General features: G+C 53.4%; 1 protein-coding gene and 1 non-coding gene across 3 annotated transcripts in view; both read right to left on the bottom strand.

Moving 5' to 3' along the window:
* RPS7 (ribosomal protein S7) overlaps window positions 1–17,169 on the bottom strand; it is a 62,131-nt gene that overhangs the window by 23,326 nt on the left and 21,636 nt on the right. For both annotated transcript variants that reach the window (XM_075341083.1, XM_075341084.1), the window contains exon 4: window positions 6,314–6,457. In XM_075341083.1, coding sequence (XP_075197198.1) covers window positions 6,314–6,457 — 144 coding nt within the window. The remainder of the gene's footprint in view (window positions 1–6,313; window positions 6,458–17,169) is intronic.
* On the bottom strand, window positions 5,877–6,098 carry LOC142297922 (small nucleolar RNA SNORA73 family). Its single transcript, XR_012752173.1, has one exon. It is a non-coding gene; the product is annotated as a small nucleolar RNA SNORA73 family (small nucleolar RNA).

The following is a 17,169-nucleotide window of genomic DNA, read 5'->3' as shown; positions in this document are numbered from 1 at the left end:
TGGGCGTGCTGCAAACAAAGAGCGGGAAACTGGCGTCCCACTGTGCCCAGTGAGAGGGCTGGAGTATGTAAATAAGACTCCAGCCCTCGGCGCTGACTATTGTACAGCGTCTCTCCCCTTCCCTGACTGACAGGGCTGGGGGCGGGAACGAAACGTAACTAGGCCGCAGAAGCCGGGGACTAGATTTATAAGCGCTGCCGTCGTAAAAGCACGGTCGGCGCGAAGTCCCCGGCGCACCACAAGTCTCAGCCGCGCCGCAGTCTCCGGGGGCGGCCGGCGCGGTAGTTCCCCACACATAAACTCACTCAGCTAAGCTGCAGTGAGTATAACCCAAGCGCGCAGCGCTACTGTCCCCGGCGCACTAGAACACCCAGCAACGCTGGAGTGTGTCTGTGCCTGTCTGTACGGGGACACAGAGTACCTGAATGTTGCAGGGCCTTGTCCCTGACGGTACCCAGCTCCGTATCCAGCAGGATCTCCGGGTCTGTGGATGGACCCCGGCCTCAGAGCCTGGAGGCCGGTAAGATCCCACTTCACCAGAGCCCTCAGGGGGATGGGGAAGGAAAACAGCATGTGGGCTCCAGCCTCCGTACCCGCAATGGGTACCTCAACCTTAACAAACACCGCCAACAAGAGTGGGGTGAGAAGGGAGCATGCTGGGGGCCCTTTAGCATTATTATTATTATTATTATTATTGTTTATTTATAGAGCACCATTGATTCCATGGTGCTGTACATGAGGGGGTTACATACAGAATACATATACAAGTTACAATAGACAGACTGGTACAGAGGGAAGAGGGCCCTGCCCTTGCGGGCTTACATCCTAAAGGATTTTGGGGAGGAGACAGTAGGTGGGGTGTAGGTGGGGCGGCAGCTCCGCACGGTGGTGGGGCGGCAGCTCCGCACGGTGGTGGGGCGGCAGCTCCGCACGGTGGTGGGGCGGCAGCTCCGCACGGTGGTGGGGCGGCAGCTCCGCACGGTGGTGGGGCGGCAGCTCCGCACGGTGGTGGGGCGGCAGCTCCGCACGGTGGTGGGGCGGCAGCTCCGCACGGTGGTGGGGCGGCAGCTCCGCACGGTGGTGGGGCGGCAGCTCCGCACGGTGGTGGGGCGGCAGCTCCGCACGGTGGTGGGGCGGCAGCTCCGCACGGTGGTGGGGCGGCAGCTCCGCACGGTGGTGGGGCGGCAGCTCCGCACGGTGGTGGGGCGGCAGCTCCGCACGGTGGTGGGGCGGCAGCTCCGCACGGTGGTGGGGCGGCAGCTCCGCACGGTGGTGGGGCGGCAGCTCCGCACGGTGGTGGGGCGGCAGCTCCGCACGGTGGTGGGGCGGCAGCTCCGCACGGTGGTGGGGCGGCAGCTCCGCACGGTGGTGGGGCGGCAGCTCCGCACGGTGGTGGGGCGGCAGCTCCGCACGGTGGTGGGGCGGCAGCTCCGCACGGTGGTGGGGCGGCAGCTCCGCACGGTGGTGGGGCGGCAGCTCCGCACGGTGGTGGGGCGGCAGCTCCGCACGGTGGTGGGGCGGCAGCTCCGCACGGTGGTGGGGCGGCAGCTCCGCACGGTGGTGGGGCGGCAGCTCCGCACGGTGGTGGGGCGGCAGCTCCGCACGGTGGTGGGGCGGCAGCTCCGCACGGTGGTGGGGCAGTGGCGTCATTGTAGATTATAGGCATTTCTGAACAGATGAGTTTTCAGAGTCCGTTTGAAGTTTGCAAGTGTAGTAGATAGTCTGATGTGTTGAGGCAGTGAGTTCCAGGAGACTGGGGATGCTCGGGAGAAGTCTTGGAGTCGGTTGCATGAGGAGCGAATGAGAGAGGAGGAGAGAAGGAGATCTTGGGAGGACCGGAGGTTACGTTTTGGAGTGTAGCGAGAGATTAGTTCAGAGATATATGGAGGAGACAGATTATGGATAGCTTTGTAGGTCAGGGTTAGTAGTTTGAATTGGATACGATAGACGATTGGGAGCCAGTGGAGGGTCTTGCAGAGAGGAGAAGCGGGGTGGTATTGAGGAGAGAGGTGGATCATTCGGGCAGCAGAGTTAAGGATGGACTGGAGAGGGGCGAGTGTGTTAGCAGGGAGACCACAGAGGAGGATGTTGCAGTAGTCGATGCGGGAGATTATGAGGGCATGCACTAGCATTTTTGTAGATTGGGGATTGAGGAAAGGGCGGATTCTGGAGATATTTTTGAGTTGAAAACGGCAGGAGGTGGTGAGGGATTGGATGTGCGGTATGAAGGACAGGGCAGAGTCAAAGGTCACTCCGAGGCACCGAACTTTGGGTGCTGGGGAGAGCGTGATGTTATTAATTGTAATGGATAGGTCAGGTGGAGAGTGTAGGGGAGATGGAGGAAAGATGATCAGTTCAGTTTTGGCCACGTTAAGCTTTAGAAAGCGAGAGGAAAAGAAGGAAGATATAGCAGATAGGCACTCTGGGATTCTGGACAGCAGAGATGTGACATCTGGACCAGAGAGGTAGATCCGAGTGTCATCGGCATATAGGTGGTACTGAAAGCCATGGGACTTTATGAGTTGTCCCAGGCCAAATGTATAGATAGAAAAAAGTAAGGGTCCCAGGACAGAGCCTTGAGGGACACCAACAGAGAGAGAACGGGATGAAGAGGTTGTGTGGGAATGGGAGACACTAAAAGTGCGGTTGGAGAGGTATGAAGAGATCCAAGAGAGGGCGAGATCTCTGACACCAAGGGAAGAGAGGATCTGTAGTAGCAGGGAGTGGTCAACAGTGTCAAAGGCTGAGGATAGGTCTAGAAGTAGGAGTACAGAGAAGTGGTTGTTAGCTTTGGCGGTAAGTAAGTCATTTGTGATTTTAGTCAGGGCAGTTTCAGTGGAATGATGTGGACGGAAGCCGGACTGTAGGTTGTCAAAGAGAGAGTGAGTTAGAGGAGAGGTGGGAGGAAAGTTCAGCATGGACGTGCTGTTCCAGGAGTTTTGAGGCAAGTGGGAGTAGCGATATGGGTCGATAGCTGGTAGTAGAGGTTGGGTCGAGGGAAGGTTTCTTTAGGATAGGTGTGACTGTTGCATGCTTAAAGGCAGAAGGGAAGGTACCAGTTGTTAGAGATAGGTTGAAGAGATGGGATAAGGCTGGAATAAGGATAGTGGTGAGGTTGGGGAGGAGGTGGGATGGGATGGGGTCAAGTGCGCATGTGGTGAGGTGTGCTTTTGAGAGAAGATGTGCAAGCTCTCCTTCGGTGATGGTGGGGAGGAAGTTTATGGGGGAGGAGCAGTGGTCTGTTATATGAAGGGGTTGTGGTGGTTCAGCAGAAAAGACTTGTCTGGTTTGGTCGATCTTTTCTTTGAAATATGTGGCAAATTCTTCTGCGGAGATGAGGGAGGTTGGAGGGGGCAGCGGTGGGCGAAGGAGGGAGGTAAAAGTGTTAAATAGCTGTTTGGGGTTGTGTGTTAAAGAGGATATGAGGTTTTTGAAGTAATTCTGTTTAGCAGAGGTAAGGGCCAAGCGAAATGTGTGAATTGTATTTTTGAATGTGGTGAAGTCTTCCTGGGAGTGCGTTTTCTTCCAGCGCCGCTCTGCGGCTCTAGACACTTGCCGTAGTTTTTTAGTGAGGCTGTTGTGCCAGGGTTGTCTATTGATTCGTCTTGCTCTGCCGTTCACAAGAGGAGCGACTGAATCAATAGCTGATGTGAGAGTGGCGTTGTAGAAAATGGTGGCACTGTTTGTGTCGTGGAGTGAAGATATGGAGGACAGCGGTAGGATAGAGTCAGAAAGGGTGTGTATGTTGATGTGTGCAAGGTTTCTGCGGGGGTGTGATACGTGCTGGACAGGGGGGGCAGGTGAGGAGGACAGGGCTGAAAAGGTCAGCAGATGGTGGTCAGATAAGGGGAGAGGGGAGGTAGTGAGGTTAGATAGAGAGCAGAGACGGGTGAAGATAAGGTCTAGTGTGTGGCCATCTTTGTGGGTGGCAGAGGCGGCCCTCTTTTCTTCCATCCGATATAGTCAGCAGCTACTGCTGACTAAACAGTGGAGCTATGCGTGGATGTCTGACCTCCTTCGCACAAAGCTTGAAAACTGAGCAGCCCGTGATCCCACGGGGGGTGTATAGCCAGAAGGGGAGGGGCCTTACACTTTTTAGTGTAATGCTTTGTGTGGCCTCCGGAGGCAGTAGCTATACACCCAATCGTCAATCGTCTGGGTCTCCCAATGGAGCGCCGAAGAAAAATTCAACAGATATTGTGGAATGAATGACAGACCAGTGTCCTTACTCTCCATGACCGCAGATGGGAGATTCTACATGAGAAGTGGGAAAAATTAAACAGGAAACGGACGTAAAATTAAAAGGGATCTCGTCCACATTCCTGCCGTCCTAACGAAAGTCAGCAAGAAATACCAGCCGCTCCTTTGTGCCTCTTCTCCCTGTGCCCATTTACAACTGTGCGTTCTCTGCAAAGCTGCGGCATTTCACAGTAATGAGGGAGCCTGTGCGTACACAAAGCTGTTAGATCAGTGAGGGTCTCGCCGCTGGGTCCCCCACGAGTGCTTAGGTCTTCTGTTCTGCTCTGGCAGCAAGACCTTGGCCTGGTGAAGGTGCACGGAGCGGCAGCTCTCGCATTTCGACATGTTTATCCATTCCAAGTCTATGGGACTAATGAAGATGGCAGTAAGCTGCTGCTGTGGTCGTGCCCAGTGGAGAAAGGAGGTCTCCCGGTCTGGCGACTGGACTGGCAGCAGCGGTTGCACGGACACACACTAAAACTACCGCTCCACTGTGAGATCAGTTACTGCTGCGTGTGGTTAGCACAGCACAGATCTGCAGATGCTTTCCTTTACATGATGGACTCTCGTAACCTACGGTTGGTATTAATCATCTACATATTTTGCCTACGCCATCTAAATTTTAGCAGTGACAACAGAAATACAGCCACGTTGTTGGTCACTTCAATTGGTGAGAGCCAAATCCTAAATTATAAACAATATGGAATCACTACAGAAAAAAAAGGCTGCCACAGGTGTAAAGTACAGTACAGTGGAACCTTGCTTAACGGGAACAATCCGTTCTGGGACTGTGCTTGTTAACCAAGGTACTCATTCAGCAAAGCAAGATTTCCCATAGGAAATCATTGCAATGCAGACAATTCCTTCCACAACTTGTGCAATGTCCCATCCTGGTCCCCTATTCTATCATTCCACACATGAACAAACAAAGAAACAAAAACAAACTCACACGCACGCACATGTTATATGCTCACCTTACCTTCCGTTGCATCGCCGGTCTCCTGGGATTTGCTGTTCTCTGGTACGGGGCCAGGCTGTGTATCAGGTTACCACAACGACAAGGGAGGAACTTCCCGGCCAGACTGCTGATGTCAAAGGCAGAGCCGCTTGCCTCAGATTAGCCAGCGCACTGCCTTTCAGTAGCGGTGACAGGAAGTTCCTCCCTCGTTGCTATGGATGCCAATGCACAGCCTGGAGTGGAGCGAAGCGGCGAACTGCAAGACCCAGGAGGCCGGCGATGAAACAGAAGGTACACATATTATATGCGCACCTTACCTTCCATTCCTCCGCTGGCCTCATGGTACTTGTAGTTCGCCGCAATGATGTCACGATGTACCTGGGAACTACAAGAACCATGAGGCCGGCGGTGGAATGGAAGGTAAGGTGAGCATAATACTGTGTGTGTGCGTGTATGTGTGTGTTTGTGTGGACTGCAAGTGCGGGTCAGAGCGCGGTGGATGTACGGAACCAGAAGTGTGTGCGGTGAATATTTTGCTCGTACAGCAAAGCTTTCTCGTAAACAGAGTTACAAATTTACAGAAACCTTTGCTTGTTAAGCGAAATTCTCGTTAAGTGGGTTACTTGTTAAGCGAGGTTGCACTGTATGACAATAAAAGAAAGCTGACATTTTAATGTACAGATGTGTCCTGCATGGTTTATCTCCCCAGTCACAGCCCGGGAGCTCGGGGAAGTTGTAGGAATATACAGGACGTCGTCCGCACCGGCCAGAAGACCGGGGACTGACTTGCTCTCCAACGTCGTGGAACGGGACTGTACGTCACTGCGCCAGAAGACGCTACGCTCCCATACGCCACAAGGACAGAGCCCGCGAGAGCGACCCCGCGGGATATCCACGTTGGGTAAGTAATAGAGATGAATTTTATATCACAGCATTTATAAAGAGGGATCCCCTCACCTCCCCATGGAATAGATTGATGTCTCACTTGTAATGCAGCTACTGTAATACACATATTTACAGACATCTCACTGACAAAACAGCCCCATGTGCACAAATAAGGAGCCCCTACAGGAAACAATACAGAGGAGAACGCTTCGGCTATGGCGCAGTACACACCTGAGCAATGAACACCACATGCTTGCCGCTGAACTTTTTCTCCAGCTCGCGCACCAGCCTGACTTGGATCTTCTGGAAAGATTTCAGCTGAGGGACTGGAACGAAGATGATTATTGCTTTTCTACCACCTCCAACTTCAATTTCCTGCCAGAAATAAGAAAAATATAGCTACACCGCTGTATTTCCCCAGAGTGATACCATATTCATGACGCTGCGGCTGCCCCCGAGCTGAGGAGCGGCAGTTTTCTCACTATTCCTGTGCGTACAGTGACATCTGTCAATCAGCGGCTCGAAAGCTGGAGGGACAAACGTCTCAGCAATAATAGTACATTGCCATCTCATTTGATCCACAATTTTAAAAGGAACCAACCAGCAGGATTTTGCTGTATGAAGTAAAGGCAGTGCTATACTGGCTCTAAGATGCGTAATCCAGGCATACCTATTAAAATATCTGATGCTTGGTTGCTGAATTATCTTTAAAGGGAACCTGTCATCAGAAATTTAGCTATAAACCTAAAAGTTTCCCCCTCTGCTGCTCCTGGGCTGCATTCTAGCAAGCTTCCTCTAGTTTTTCTGGCCCCTTTTATAGCAAAATAAACACTTTATAAACTTGTACCTTTTCGTATGTAAATTATCCATGGGGGCGGGCTGCCTGGCGTCAGTTACCGTCCTCCTGCCGATTTACGCTGCCCCCGAACGCTGAATTTCAAACCTCAGGACGCCGCCCCTGGGCGCCCGAGATCCCGCGCATGCGCTGTGCGACTGTAGCGGGACTGTGCACTGCGTGCACGTGTGACCGCTGGTGACGTTTTGCGCAGGCACGAGGTTATGGGCGGCGCTGTGAGTGTCATGAGCAAGTGCCGCCCATAACCTCGTGACCGCTTTCCCCTCTTCCTCCAGCGTTCTGCGCAAGCGTTCGCTGGCCAGATGACCCGACGTCACCTCTTTCCCATCTTGCCCTGCTGCAGGGTAAGATGGGAAGGAGGTGCCCGGGGGGGGGGGGGGGGGGGGGGGTTGGGTCATGTGGCCAGCTTGCACAGAACGCTGGAGGCAGTGGGGACAGTGCGTCCACGAGATTATGGGCGGGCAGTTGCGATGCAATCACAGCGCCGCCCATAACTCGTGCCTGTGACACACATCACCAGCGATCCTCGTGTGGGCGGCACCTCGGGCGCAGTGGGCGGCGTCCTGATGTACGAAATGGAGCGTGGGGGGGAGGGGGAACGGCGTCAATGTGCTGGAGGAACAGCAACGGACGCCAGAGAGCCCGCCCCCATGGACGATTTACAAAATTTTCATACCAAAAAGGTACAAGTTTATAAGGTATTTAATTTGGTTTAAAAGGGGCCACAAAGAAGGGAATTTTGTTTACTTACCGTAAATTCCTTTTCTTCTAGCTCTAATTGGGAGACCCAGACAATTGGGTGTATAGCTTCTGCCTCCGGAGGCCGCACAAAGTATTACACTCAAAAGTGTTAAGCCCCTCCCCTTCTGCCTATACACCCCCCGTGCTCCCACGGGCTCCTCAGTTTTGGTGCAAAAGCAAGAAGGAGGAAAAAGAATTATAAACTGGTTTAAAGTAACTTCAATCCGAAGGAATATCGGAGAACTGAAACCATTCAACATGAACAACATGTGTACACAAAAAAACAGGGCGGGTGCTGGGTCTCCCAATTAGAGCTAGAAGAAAAGGAATTTACGGTAAGTAAACAAAATTCCCTTCTTTGTCGCTCTATTGGGAGACCCAGACAATTGGGACGTCCAAAAGCAGTCCCTGGGTGGGTAAATTAATACCTCGTAAGAGAGCCGTAAAACGGCCCTTTCCTACAGGTGGGCAACCGCCGCCTGAAGGACTCGTCTACCTAGGCTGGCATCCGCCGAAGCATAGGTATGCACCTGATAGTGCTTCGTGAAAGTGTGCAGGCTCGACCAGGTAGCCGCCTGACACACCTACTGAGCCGTAGCCTGGTGCCTCAAAGCCCAGGACGCGCCCACGGCTCTGGTAGAGTGGGCCTTCAGCCCTGAGGGAACCGGAAGCCCAGCCGAACGGTAAGCTTCGATAATTGGCTCCTTGATCCACCGAGCCAGGGTTGATTTGGAAGCCTGTGACCCTTTACGCTGGCCAGCGACAAGGGCAAAGAGTGCATCCGAGCGGCGCAGGGGCGCCGTACGAGAAATGTAGAGTCTGAGCGCTCTCACCAAATCTAACAAGTGCAAATCCTTTTCACATTGGTGAACTGGATGAGGACAAAAAGAGGGTAAGGAGATATCCCGATTGAGATGAAAGGGGGATACCACCTTAGGGAGAAAATCCGGAACCGGACGTAGAACCACCTTGTCCTGGTGAACACCAGGAAAGGGGCTTTGCACGACAATGCTGCTAGCTCAGACACTCTCCGAAGAGAAGTGACTGCTACAAGAAAAACCACTTTCTGTGAAAGTCGTGAGAGGGAAATATCTCTCATTGGCTCGAATGGTGGTTTCTGAAGAACCATCAGAACCCTGTTTAGATCCCAGGGTTCTAACGGCCGCTTGTAAGGTGGAACGATGTGACAAACCCCCTGCAGGAACGTGCGTACCTGTGGAAGTCTGGCTAGGCGCTTCTGGAAAAACACAGAGGGCGCTGAGACTTGTCCCTTAAGGGAGCCGAGCGACAAACCCTTTTCCAGTCCAGATTGAAGGAAGGACAGAAAAGTAGGTAATGCAAATGGCCAGGGAGAAAAACCCTGAACAGAGCACCATGACAGAAAAAAATGTTTCACGTCCTGTGAAAGATCTTGGCGGACGTTGGTTTCCTAGCCTGTCTCATAGTGGCAATGACGTCTTGAGATAACCCTGAAGACGCTAGGGTCCAGGACTCAATGGCCACACAGTCAGGTTGAGGGCCGCAGAATTCAGATGGAAAAACGGCCCTCGAGATAGCAAGTCTGTTCGGTCTGGTAGTGTCCACGGTTGGCCGACCGTGAGATGCCACAGATCCGGGTACCACGACCTCCTCGGCCAGTCTGGAGCGACGAGGATGGCGCGGCGGCAGTCGATCCTGATCTTGCGTAACACTCTGGGCAACAGTGCCAGCGGAGGAAACACATAAGGGAGCTGAAACTGCGACCAATCCTGAACTAAGGCGTCTGCCGCCAGAGCTCTGGGATCTTGAGACCGTGCCATGAACATTGGTATCTTGTTGTTGCGCCGGGACGCCATGAGGTCGACGTCCGGCACCCCCCAGCAGCAACAGATCTCCTGAAACACGTCCGGGTGAAGGGACCATTCCCCTGCGTCCATGCCCTGGCAACTGAGATAATCTGCTTCCCAGTTTTCCACGCCTGGGATGTGAACTGCGGATATGGCGGATGCCGTGGCTTCCACCCACATCAAAATCCGCCGGACTTCCTGGAAGGCTTGCCGGCTGCGTGTGCCGCCTTGGTGGTTGATGTATGCCACCGCTGTGGAATTGTCCGACTGAATTCGGATCTGCTTGCCCTCCAGCCACTGCTGGAACGCTTTCTGGGCAAGATACACTGCCCTTATTTCCAGAACATTGATCTGAAGCGAGGACTCTTGCTGGGTCCACGTACCCTGAGCCCTGTGGTGGAGAAAAACCGCTCCCCACCCTGACAGACTCGCGTCCGTCGTGACTACTTCCCAGGATGGGGGAAGGAAGGATTTCCCCTTCGATAATGAAGTGGGAAGAAGCCACCACCGAAGGGAAGCTCTGGTCGCCTGAGAGAGGGAGACGGTCCTGTCGAGGGACGTCGTCTTCCTGTCCCATTTGCGTAGGATGTCCCATTGAAGAGGACGCAGGTGAAACTGCGCGAAAGGAACTCCCTCCATTGCTGCCACCATCTTCCCCAGGAAGTGCATGAGGCGCCTCAAGGGGTGTGACTGGCCTTGAAGGAGAGATTGTACCCCTTTCTGAAGTGACTACTGCTTGAACAGCGGAAGCTTCACTATCGCTGAGAGGGTATGAAACTCCATACCAAGATATGTCAGCGAGTGGGCCGGTGTCAGATTTGACTTTGGAAAATTGATGATCCACCCGAAACCCTGGAGAGTCTTCAGGGAAGCGTCGAGACTGCGTTGGCATGCCTCTTGAGAGGGTGCCTTGATCAGCATCCAAGTACTGGATCACCGAGTGACCCTGCGAGTGTAGGAGCGCTACTACAGTAGCCATAACCTTGGTAAAAACCCGTGGGGCTGTTGCCAGGCTGAACGGCAGTGCCACGAATTGCAAGTGTTCGTTTCCTATGGCGAAGCGCAAGAAGCGCTGGTGCTCTGGAGCAATCGGTATGTGGAGATAAGCATCTTTGATATCGATCGATGCAAGGAAATCTCCTTGGGACATTGAGGCGATGACGGAGCGGAGGGATTCCATCCTGAACCGTCTGGTTTTTACATGTTTGTTGAGCAGTTTCAGGTCCAGGACCGGGCGGAAAGACCCGTCCTCCTTTGGGACCACAAACAAGTTGGAGTAAAAACCGTGGCTCAGTTACTGAAGAGGAACCGGGATCACCACTCCTTCTGCCTTCAGAGTGCGCAGCGCCTGCAGAAGAGCCTCGGCTCGCTAGGGAGGCGGGGATGACCTGAAGAATCGAGTCGGGGGACGAGAGGTGAACTCTATCTTGTAACCGTGAGACAGAATGTCTCTCACCCAGCGGTCTTTTATTTGTGGCAGCCAGGTGTCGCAAAAGCGGGAGAGCCTGCCACCGACCGAGGATGCTACTAGAGGAGGTCGAAAGTCATGAGGAAGCCGCTTTGTTAGCCGCGCCTCCGGTGGCCTTTTAAGGACGTGACTTAGACCGCCATGCATCAGAGTTCCTTTGTCCTTTCTGAGACCTTTTGGACGAGGAGAATTGGGACCTGCCCGCGCCCTGAAAGGACCGAAACCTCGACTGCCCTCTCCTCTGTTGGGGTATGTTCTGTTTGGGCTGGGGTAAGGATGTATCCTTTCCCTTGGATTGGTTGATGATTTCATCCAGACGCTCGCCAAACAGCCTGTCGCCAGAAATTGGCAAACTGGTTAAGCGCTTCTTTGGAAACAGAATCTGCCTTCCATTCCCGTAGCCACAAGGCCCTGCGGAGTACCACCGAATTGGCGGCCGCGACCGCCGTACGGCTCGCAGAGTCCAGTACAGCAATAATAGCGTAAGACGCAATTGCCGAGGTCTGTGTGGTAATGGATGCCACTTGTGGCGCGGCCGTGCATGTGGCTGCTTCAATTTGCGCTTGACCTGCTGAGATAGCTTGTAGCGCCCATACGGCTGCGAATGCTGGGGCAAAAGAAGCTCCGATAGCTTCATAGATGAATTTCAACCAGAGCTCCATCTGCCTGTCAGTGGCATCTTTGAGCGAGGCCCCCTCTTCCACTGCAAGTATGGATCTAGCTGCCAGTCTGGAGATTGGAGGATCCACCATGGGACACTGAGACCAACCTTTAACCACGTCAGGGGAAAAAGGATAACGTGTATCCTTAAGGCGCTTAGAAAAACGCTTATCTGGACAAGCATGATGATTCTGGAGTGACTCTCTGAAATCAGAGTGGTCTAGAAACATACTCGGTGTATGAGAAGCTGACTCCTCCGCCGGAGGAGCTGAGGGAGAAATATCCAGCATTTGATCGATGGACGCAATAAGAACGTTCACTATGGCGTCCCCGTCTGGAGTATTAAGATTGAGAGCGCCCTCAGGATCAGAATCCTGATCAGCTGTCTCCGCATCATCAACCAGAGATTCCCCCCGCTGAGACCCTGAACAATATGATGTCGAGGGAAATTCTAAGCGAGCCCACTTAGTCGGTCTGGGGCTGGGGTCTAAGTCAGAACCCTCAGCCTGGGATGTATGAGATACCCCGGGAGGACTTGGTCCAACTGAGGGGGGCCAGGGAACAATGATTCAACAGAGTCCCTTTGCTGAGATACCGGCCTGGACTGCAAGGCTTCTAGTATCTTAGCCATAGTCACAGAGAGTTTTGCAAACTCCGTCCCCGTCACTAGGACAGTGTCAACAGGTGGCTCCCCCTGGGCCCCTCTTAGCAGGGGCCCTGGCTGAAGAATTGTCACAGGGGCCCAACAATGCACACAATGAGGGTCAATGGAACCTGCCGGCAGCTGGGTCGTACAAGCGACGCAGGCAGCATAATAAGCCTGTGTTTTGGCACCCCTGCCTTTTGTGGGCGCCCTGAGTAACACAATAGGGTATATAGCCAGAATGAACTGTGCTCATACAGTGTAAAATATATACTATAAACAAATAATGTATCAATACACTACAGCACCATGGGGCTAGCACCACAGGTGCTGCTTACCATCCGCCTAAAGCGGTTATGAGGCCACCAGAGACCGTGTCTGGGTCTCCCAGGGTTTGTCCCTCTCTGCAGCGTCGTAGGAGCTGACAGGAAATGGCTGCGGCGTCCTGACGAGAGGAGGGAGCCGTGGCCGAGGTGCTCACACTGTGCACAGTGAGGGGGGTGGAGTATGGAAATCATACTCCAGCCCTCAGTGCTGCTCGTTCCGTGCAGCGTCCCGCCCTTCCCCTGCCTGTCAGGGCTGAGGGCGGGAGAAAGGGAAACTAGGCCGCAAGCAAGCCGGGGACTCGAGTATAAGCGTGGCCGCCGTAAAAGCGCGGCCGACGCCGAAGTCCCCGGCGAACTACAAGTCCCAGCCGCGCCGCAGTTTCCCATGGCAGCGGCTGTTAGCGCGGTAGCCCCTACATATAAACACACTCAGCAACGCTGAGTGTGTAATGGCACAGTTTAACCCGGTCAGTGCCGCGGTTCCGGGTGCACTAGCACACCCAGCAAAGCTGAGGTGTTGCCGTGCACGGTCCCCACAGGGATACAGAGTACCTTCACGTAGCAGGGCCATGTCCCTGAACGGTACCCGGCTCCTATCCAGCAGGCTCCACAGGAGTTGTGGATGAAGCACGGTCTCAGTGCCTGGAGACCGATAGGATCCCACTTCACCCAGAGCCCTGAGGGGGATGGGGAAGGAAAGCAGCATGTGGGCTCCAGCCTCTGTACCCGCAATGGATACCTCAACCTTAACAACACCGCCGACAAGAGTGGGGTGAGAAGGGAGCATGCTGGGGGCCCTATATGGGCCCACTTTTCTTCCAACCGACATAGTCAGCAGCTGCTGCTGACTAAACTGTGGAGCTGTGCTGTGCGTGTCTGACCTCCTTCGCACAAAGCAAAAAACTGAGGAGCCCGTGGGAGCACGGGGGGTGTATAGGCAGAAGGGGAGGGGTTTAACACTTGAGTGTAATACTTTGTGCGGCCTCCGGAGGCAGAAGCTATACACCCAATTGTCTGGGTCTCCCAATAGAGCGACAAAGAAAAGTACAGGAACCTTGCTAGGATGCAGCCCAGGAGCTGCAGAGGGGGAAACTTTTAGGTTTCAAGCTAAATTTCTGATGACAGGTTCCCTTTAATCAAAGTTACATTATGCCCTGCACTTGGATGTGTGCAGCGGGGACAGGCCTTTGTGGGCTGGGTCCTCTCTGTAAAGTCCTCCTCCTGCATATTCTATGGTGTAGCCCCTTTTCTTTTAATGATCGCACCACCATTGCTGCTGTTGGTGGCACACGTGCATTGCCACAGAAATTACGTCTTCATTAAAATGGCGCCGTGTCTGTGCATGCGCGTACTGAGATCTCCGGCCCCACTTTACTGAAGACACTGTTGAGAAGAATATGAGCGGCAGAGGGGCACGTGGGCAGATAAAAAAAAAAAGAAAAAAAAAAAGAAGAAGCTGTGCATACTTTGATACGTCTCAGTCTCCTACACAGTCTTCCATAAAATGGCGTCAGAAATTGCGGTACACACATACAATGACTCTGGCGCCATTTTAATAAAGACATCCTTACTATGGCAATGCGCACGCGCCACCTACGATAGTGTAGCGCCATATTTAAATAAAGAAAAGGAAGCACGTCATACAGGACGCTGGAGGAGGAATGTACAGAGGACCTGACCCACAAAGGCCTATCAAACCTGTCAAAGTGCAGTGCATTTCTGTAACTTTGATTACAGAAATTTCAGCAATGAAGCATCCAAATCTTTCTACAACAGGTAAGCCTGGATTCAGCATCCTAGTATGTATGGCCCTGCCTTTCCTTTATATAGCAAAATCCTGCTGGTTGGCTCTCTTTAAAGGGAATCAATCACCAGGATTTTCGTATATAACCTATAGTCAGTGCTATACTGGCACTAATCAGGCTGATTCTATACATACCTGTAGTGCTCAGCTCGGATACTTAGGTTTTGAAATCCAAGAAGAAGGGAATTTTGTTACTTACCGTAAATTCCTTTTCTTCTAGCTCCTATTGGGAGACCCAGACGATTGGGTGTATAGCTACTGCCTCCGGAGGCCACACAAAGCATTACACTAAAAAGTGTAAGGCCCCTCCCCTTCTGGCTATACACCCCCAGTGGGATCACTGGCTCACCAGTTTTAGTGCAAAAGCAAGAAGGAGGAAAGCCAATAACTTGGTTAAACAAATTCACTCCGAGTAACATCGGAGAACTGAAAAACCGTTTAACATGAACAACATGTGTACCCGAAAAAACCCAAAAATCCCGAAGGACAACAGGGCGGGTGCTGGGTCTCCCAATAGGAGCTAGAAGAAAAGGAATTTACGGTAAGTAACAAAATTCCCTTCTTCGGCGCTCCATTGGGAGACCCAGACGATTGGGACGTCCAAAAGCTGTCCCTGGGTGGGTAAAGAAATACCTTATGTTAGAGCTGCGAAGACAGCCCTCCCCTACGGGGAGGCAACTGCCGCCTGCAGGACTCTTCTACCTAGGCTGGCGTCCGCCGAAGCATAGGTATGCACCTGATAATGTTTGGTGAAAGTGTGCAGACTCGACCAGGTGGCTGCCTGGCACACCTGTTGAGCCGTAGCCTGGTGTCGCAATGCCCAGGACGCACCCACGGCTCTGGTAGAATGGGCCTTCAGCCCTGATGGAACCGGAAGCCCAGCAGAACGGTAGGCTTCAAGAATTGGTTCTTTGATCCATCGAGCCAGGGTGGCTTTGGAAGCCTGCGACCCTTTGCGCTTACCAGCGACAAGGACAAAGAGTGCATCGGAGCGGCGCAGGGGCGCCGTGCGGGAAATGTAGATTCTGAGTACTCTCACCAGATCTAACAAATGTAAATCCTTCTCATACCGATGACCTGCATGAGGACAAAAAGAAGGCAAAGAGATATCCTGATTAAGATGAAAAGAGGATACCACCTTAGGGAGAAACTCCTGAATGGGGCGCAGCACTACCTTGTCCTGGTGGAAGACCAGGAAAGGAGCCTTGGATGACAGCGCTGCTAGCTCAGACACTCTCCGAAGAGATGTGATCGCTACCAGAAAAGCCACTTTCTGTGATAGTCTAGAAAGTGAAACCTCCCTCAGAGGCTCGAAGGGCGGCTTCTGGAGGGCAACTAGTACCCTGTTCAGATCCCATGGATCTAACGGCCGCTTGTACGGGGGTACAATATGACAAACCCCCTGCAGGAACGTGCGCACCTTAGGAAGGCGTGCTAGACGCTTTTGAAAAAAGACGGATAGCGCCGAGACTTGCCCTTTAAGGGAGCCGAGCGACAAACCTTTTTCTAACCCAGATTGCAGGAAAGAAAGAAAGGTAGGCAATGCAAAAGGCCAGGGAGACACTCCCTGAGCAGAGCACCAGGATAAGAATATCCTCCACGTTCTGTGGTAGATCTTAGCGGACGTGGGCTTCCTAGCCTGTCTCATGGTGGCAACGACCCCTTGGGATAATCCTGAAGACCCTAGGATCCAGGACTCAATGGCCACACAGTCAGGTTCAGGGCCGCAGAATTCCGATGGAAAAACGGCCCTTGGGACAGTAAGTCTGGTCGGTCTGGTAGTGCCCACGGTTGGCCGACCGTGAGATGCCACAGATCCGGATACCACGCCCTCCTTGGCCAGTCTGGGGCGACAAGTATGACGCGGCTGCAGTCGGATCTGATCTTGCGTAGCACTCTGGGCAAGAGTGCCAGAGGTGGAAACACATAAGGGAGCCGGAACTGCGACCCATCTTGCACTAAGGCGTCTGCCGCCAGAGCTCTGTGATCGCGAGACCGTGCTATGAAGGTTGGGACCTTGTTGTTGTGCCTGGACGCCATTAGGTCGACGTCCGGCCTTCCCCAGCGGCTACAGATTTCCTGAAACACGTCCGGGTGAAGGGACCATTCCCCTGCGTCCATGCCCTGGCGGCTGAGGAAGTCTGCTTCCCAGTTTTCTACGCCGGGGATGTGAACTGCGGATACGGTGGAGGCCGTGGCTTCCACCCACATCAGAATCCGCCGGACTTCCTGGAAGGCTTGCCGACTGCGTGTCCCTCCTTGGTGATTGATGTATGCCACCGCTGTGGAGTTGTCCGACTGAATTCGGATCTGCTTTCCTTCCAGCCACTGCTGGAAGGCTAGTAGGGCAAGATACACTGCTCTGATTTCCAGAACATGGATCTGAAAAACTGCTCCCCACCCTGACCGACTCGCGTCTGTCGTGACTACCGCCCAAGACGGTGGTAGGAAGGATCTTCCCTGTGATAATGAGGTGGGAAGAAGACACCATTGCAGAGAGTCCTTCTGTGAAAGGGATACTTTCCTGTTCAGGGATGTTGACTTCCCGTCCCATTGGCGGAGAATGTCCCAATAAAGAGGACGCAGATGAAACTGCGCAAACGGAACCGCCTCCATTGCCGCCACCATCTTCCCGAGGAAGTGCATGAGGCGTCTTAAGGAGTGCGACTGACCTTGACGGAGAGTCTGCACCCCAGTCTGTAGTGACCGCTGCTTGTCCAGCGGAAGCTTCACTAGCGCTGATAGGGTATGAAACTCCATGCC

This window comes from Anomaloglossus baeobatrachus, chromosome 3, assembly GCF_048569485.1.
Source record: "Anomaloglossus baeobatrachus isolate aAnoBae1 chromosome 3, aAnoBae1.hap1, whole genome shotgun sequence".
NCBI classification, from domain to species: Eukaryota; Metazoa; Chordata; class Amphibia; order Anura; family Aromobatidae; genus Anomaloglossus; species Anomaloglossus baeobatrachus.
This window is presented reverse-complemented; position numbering and strand designations above follow the sequence as displayed.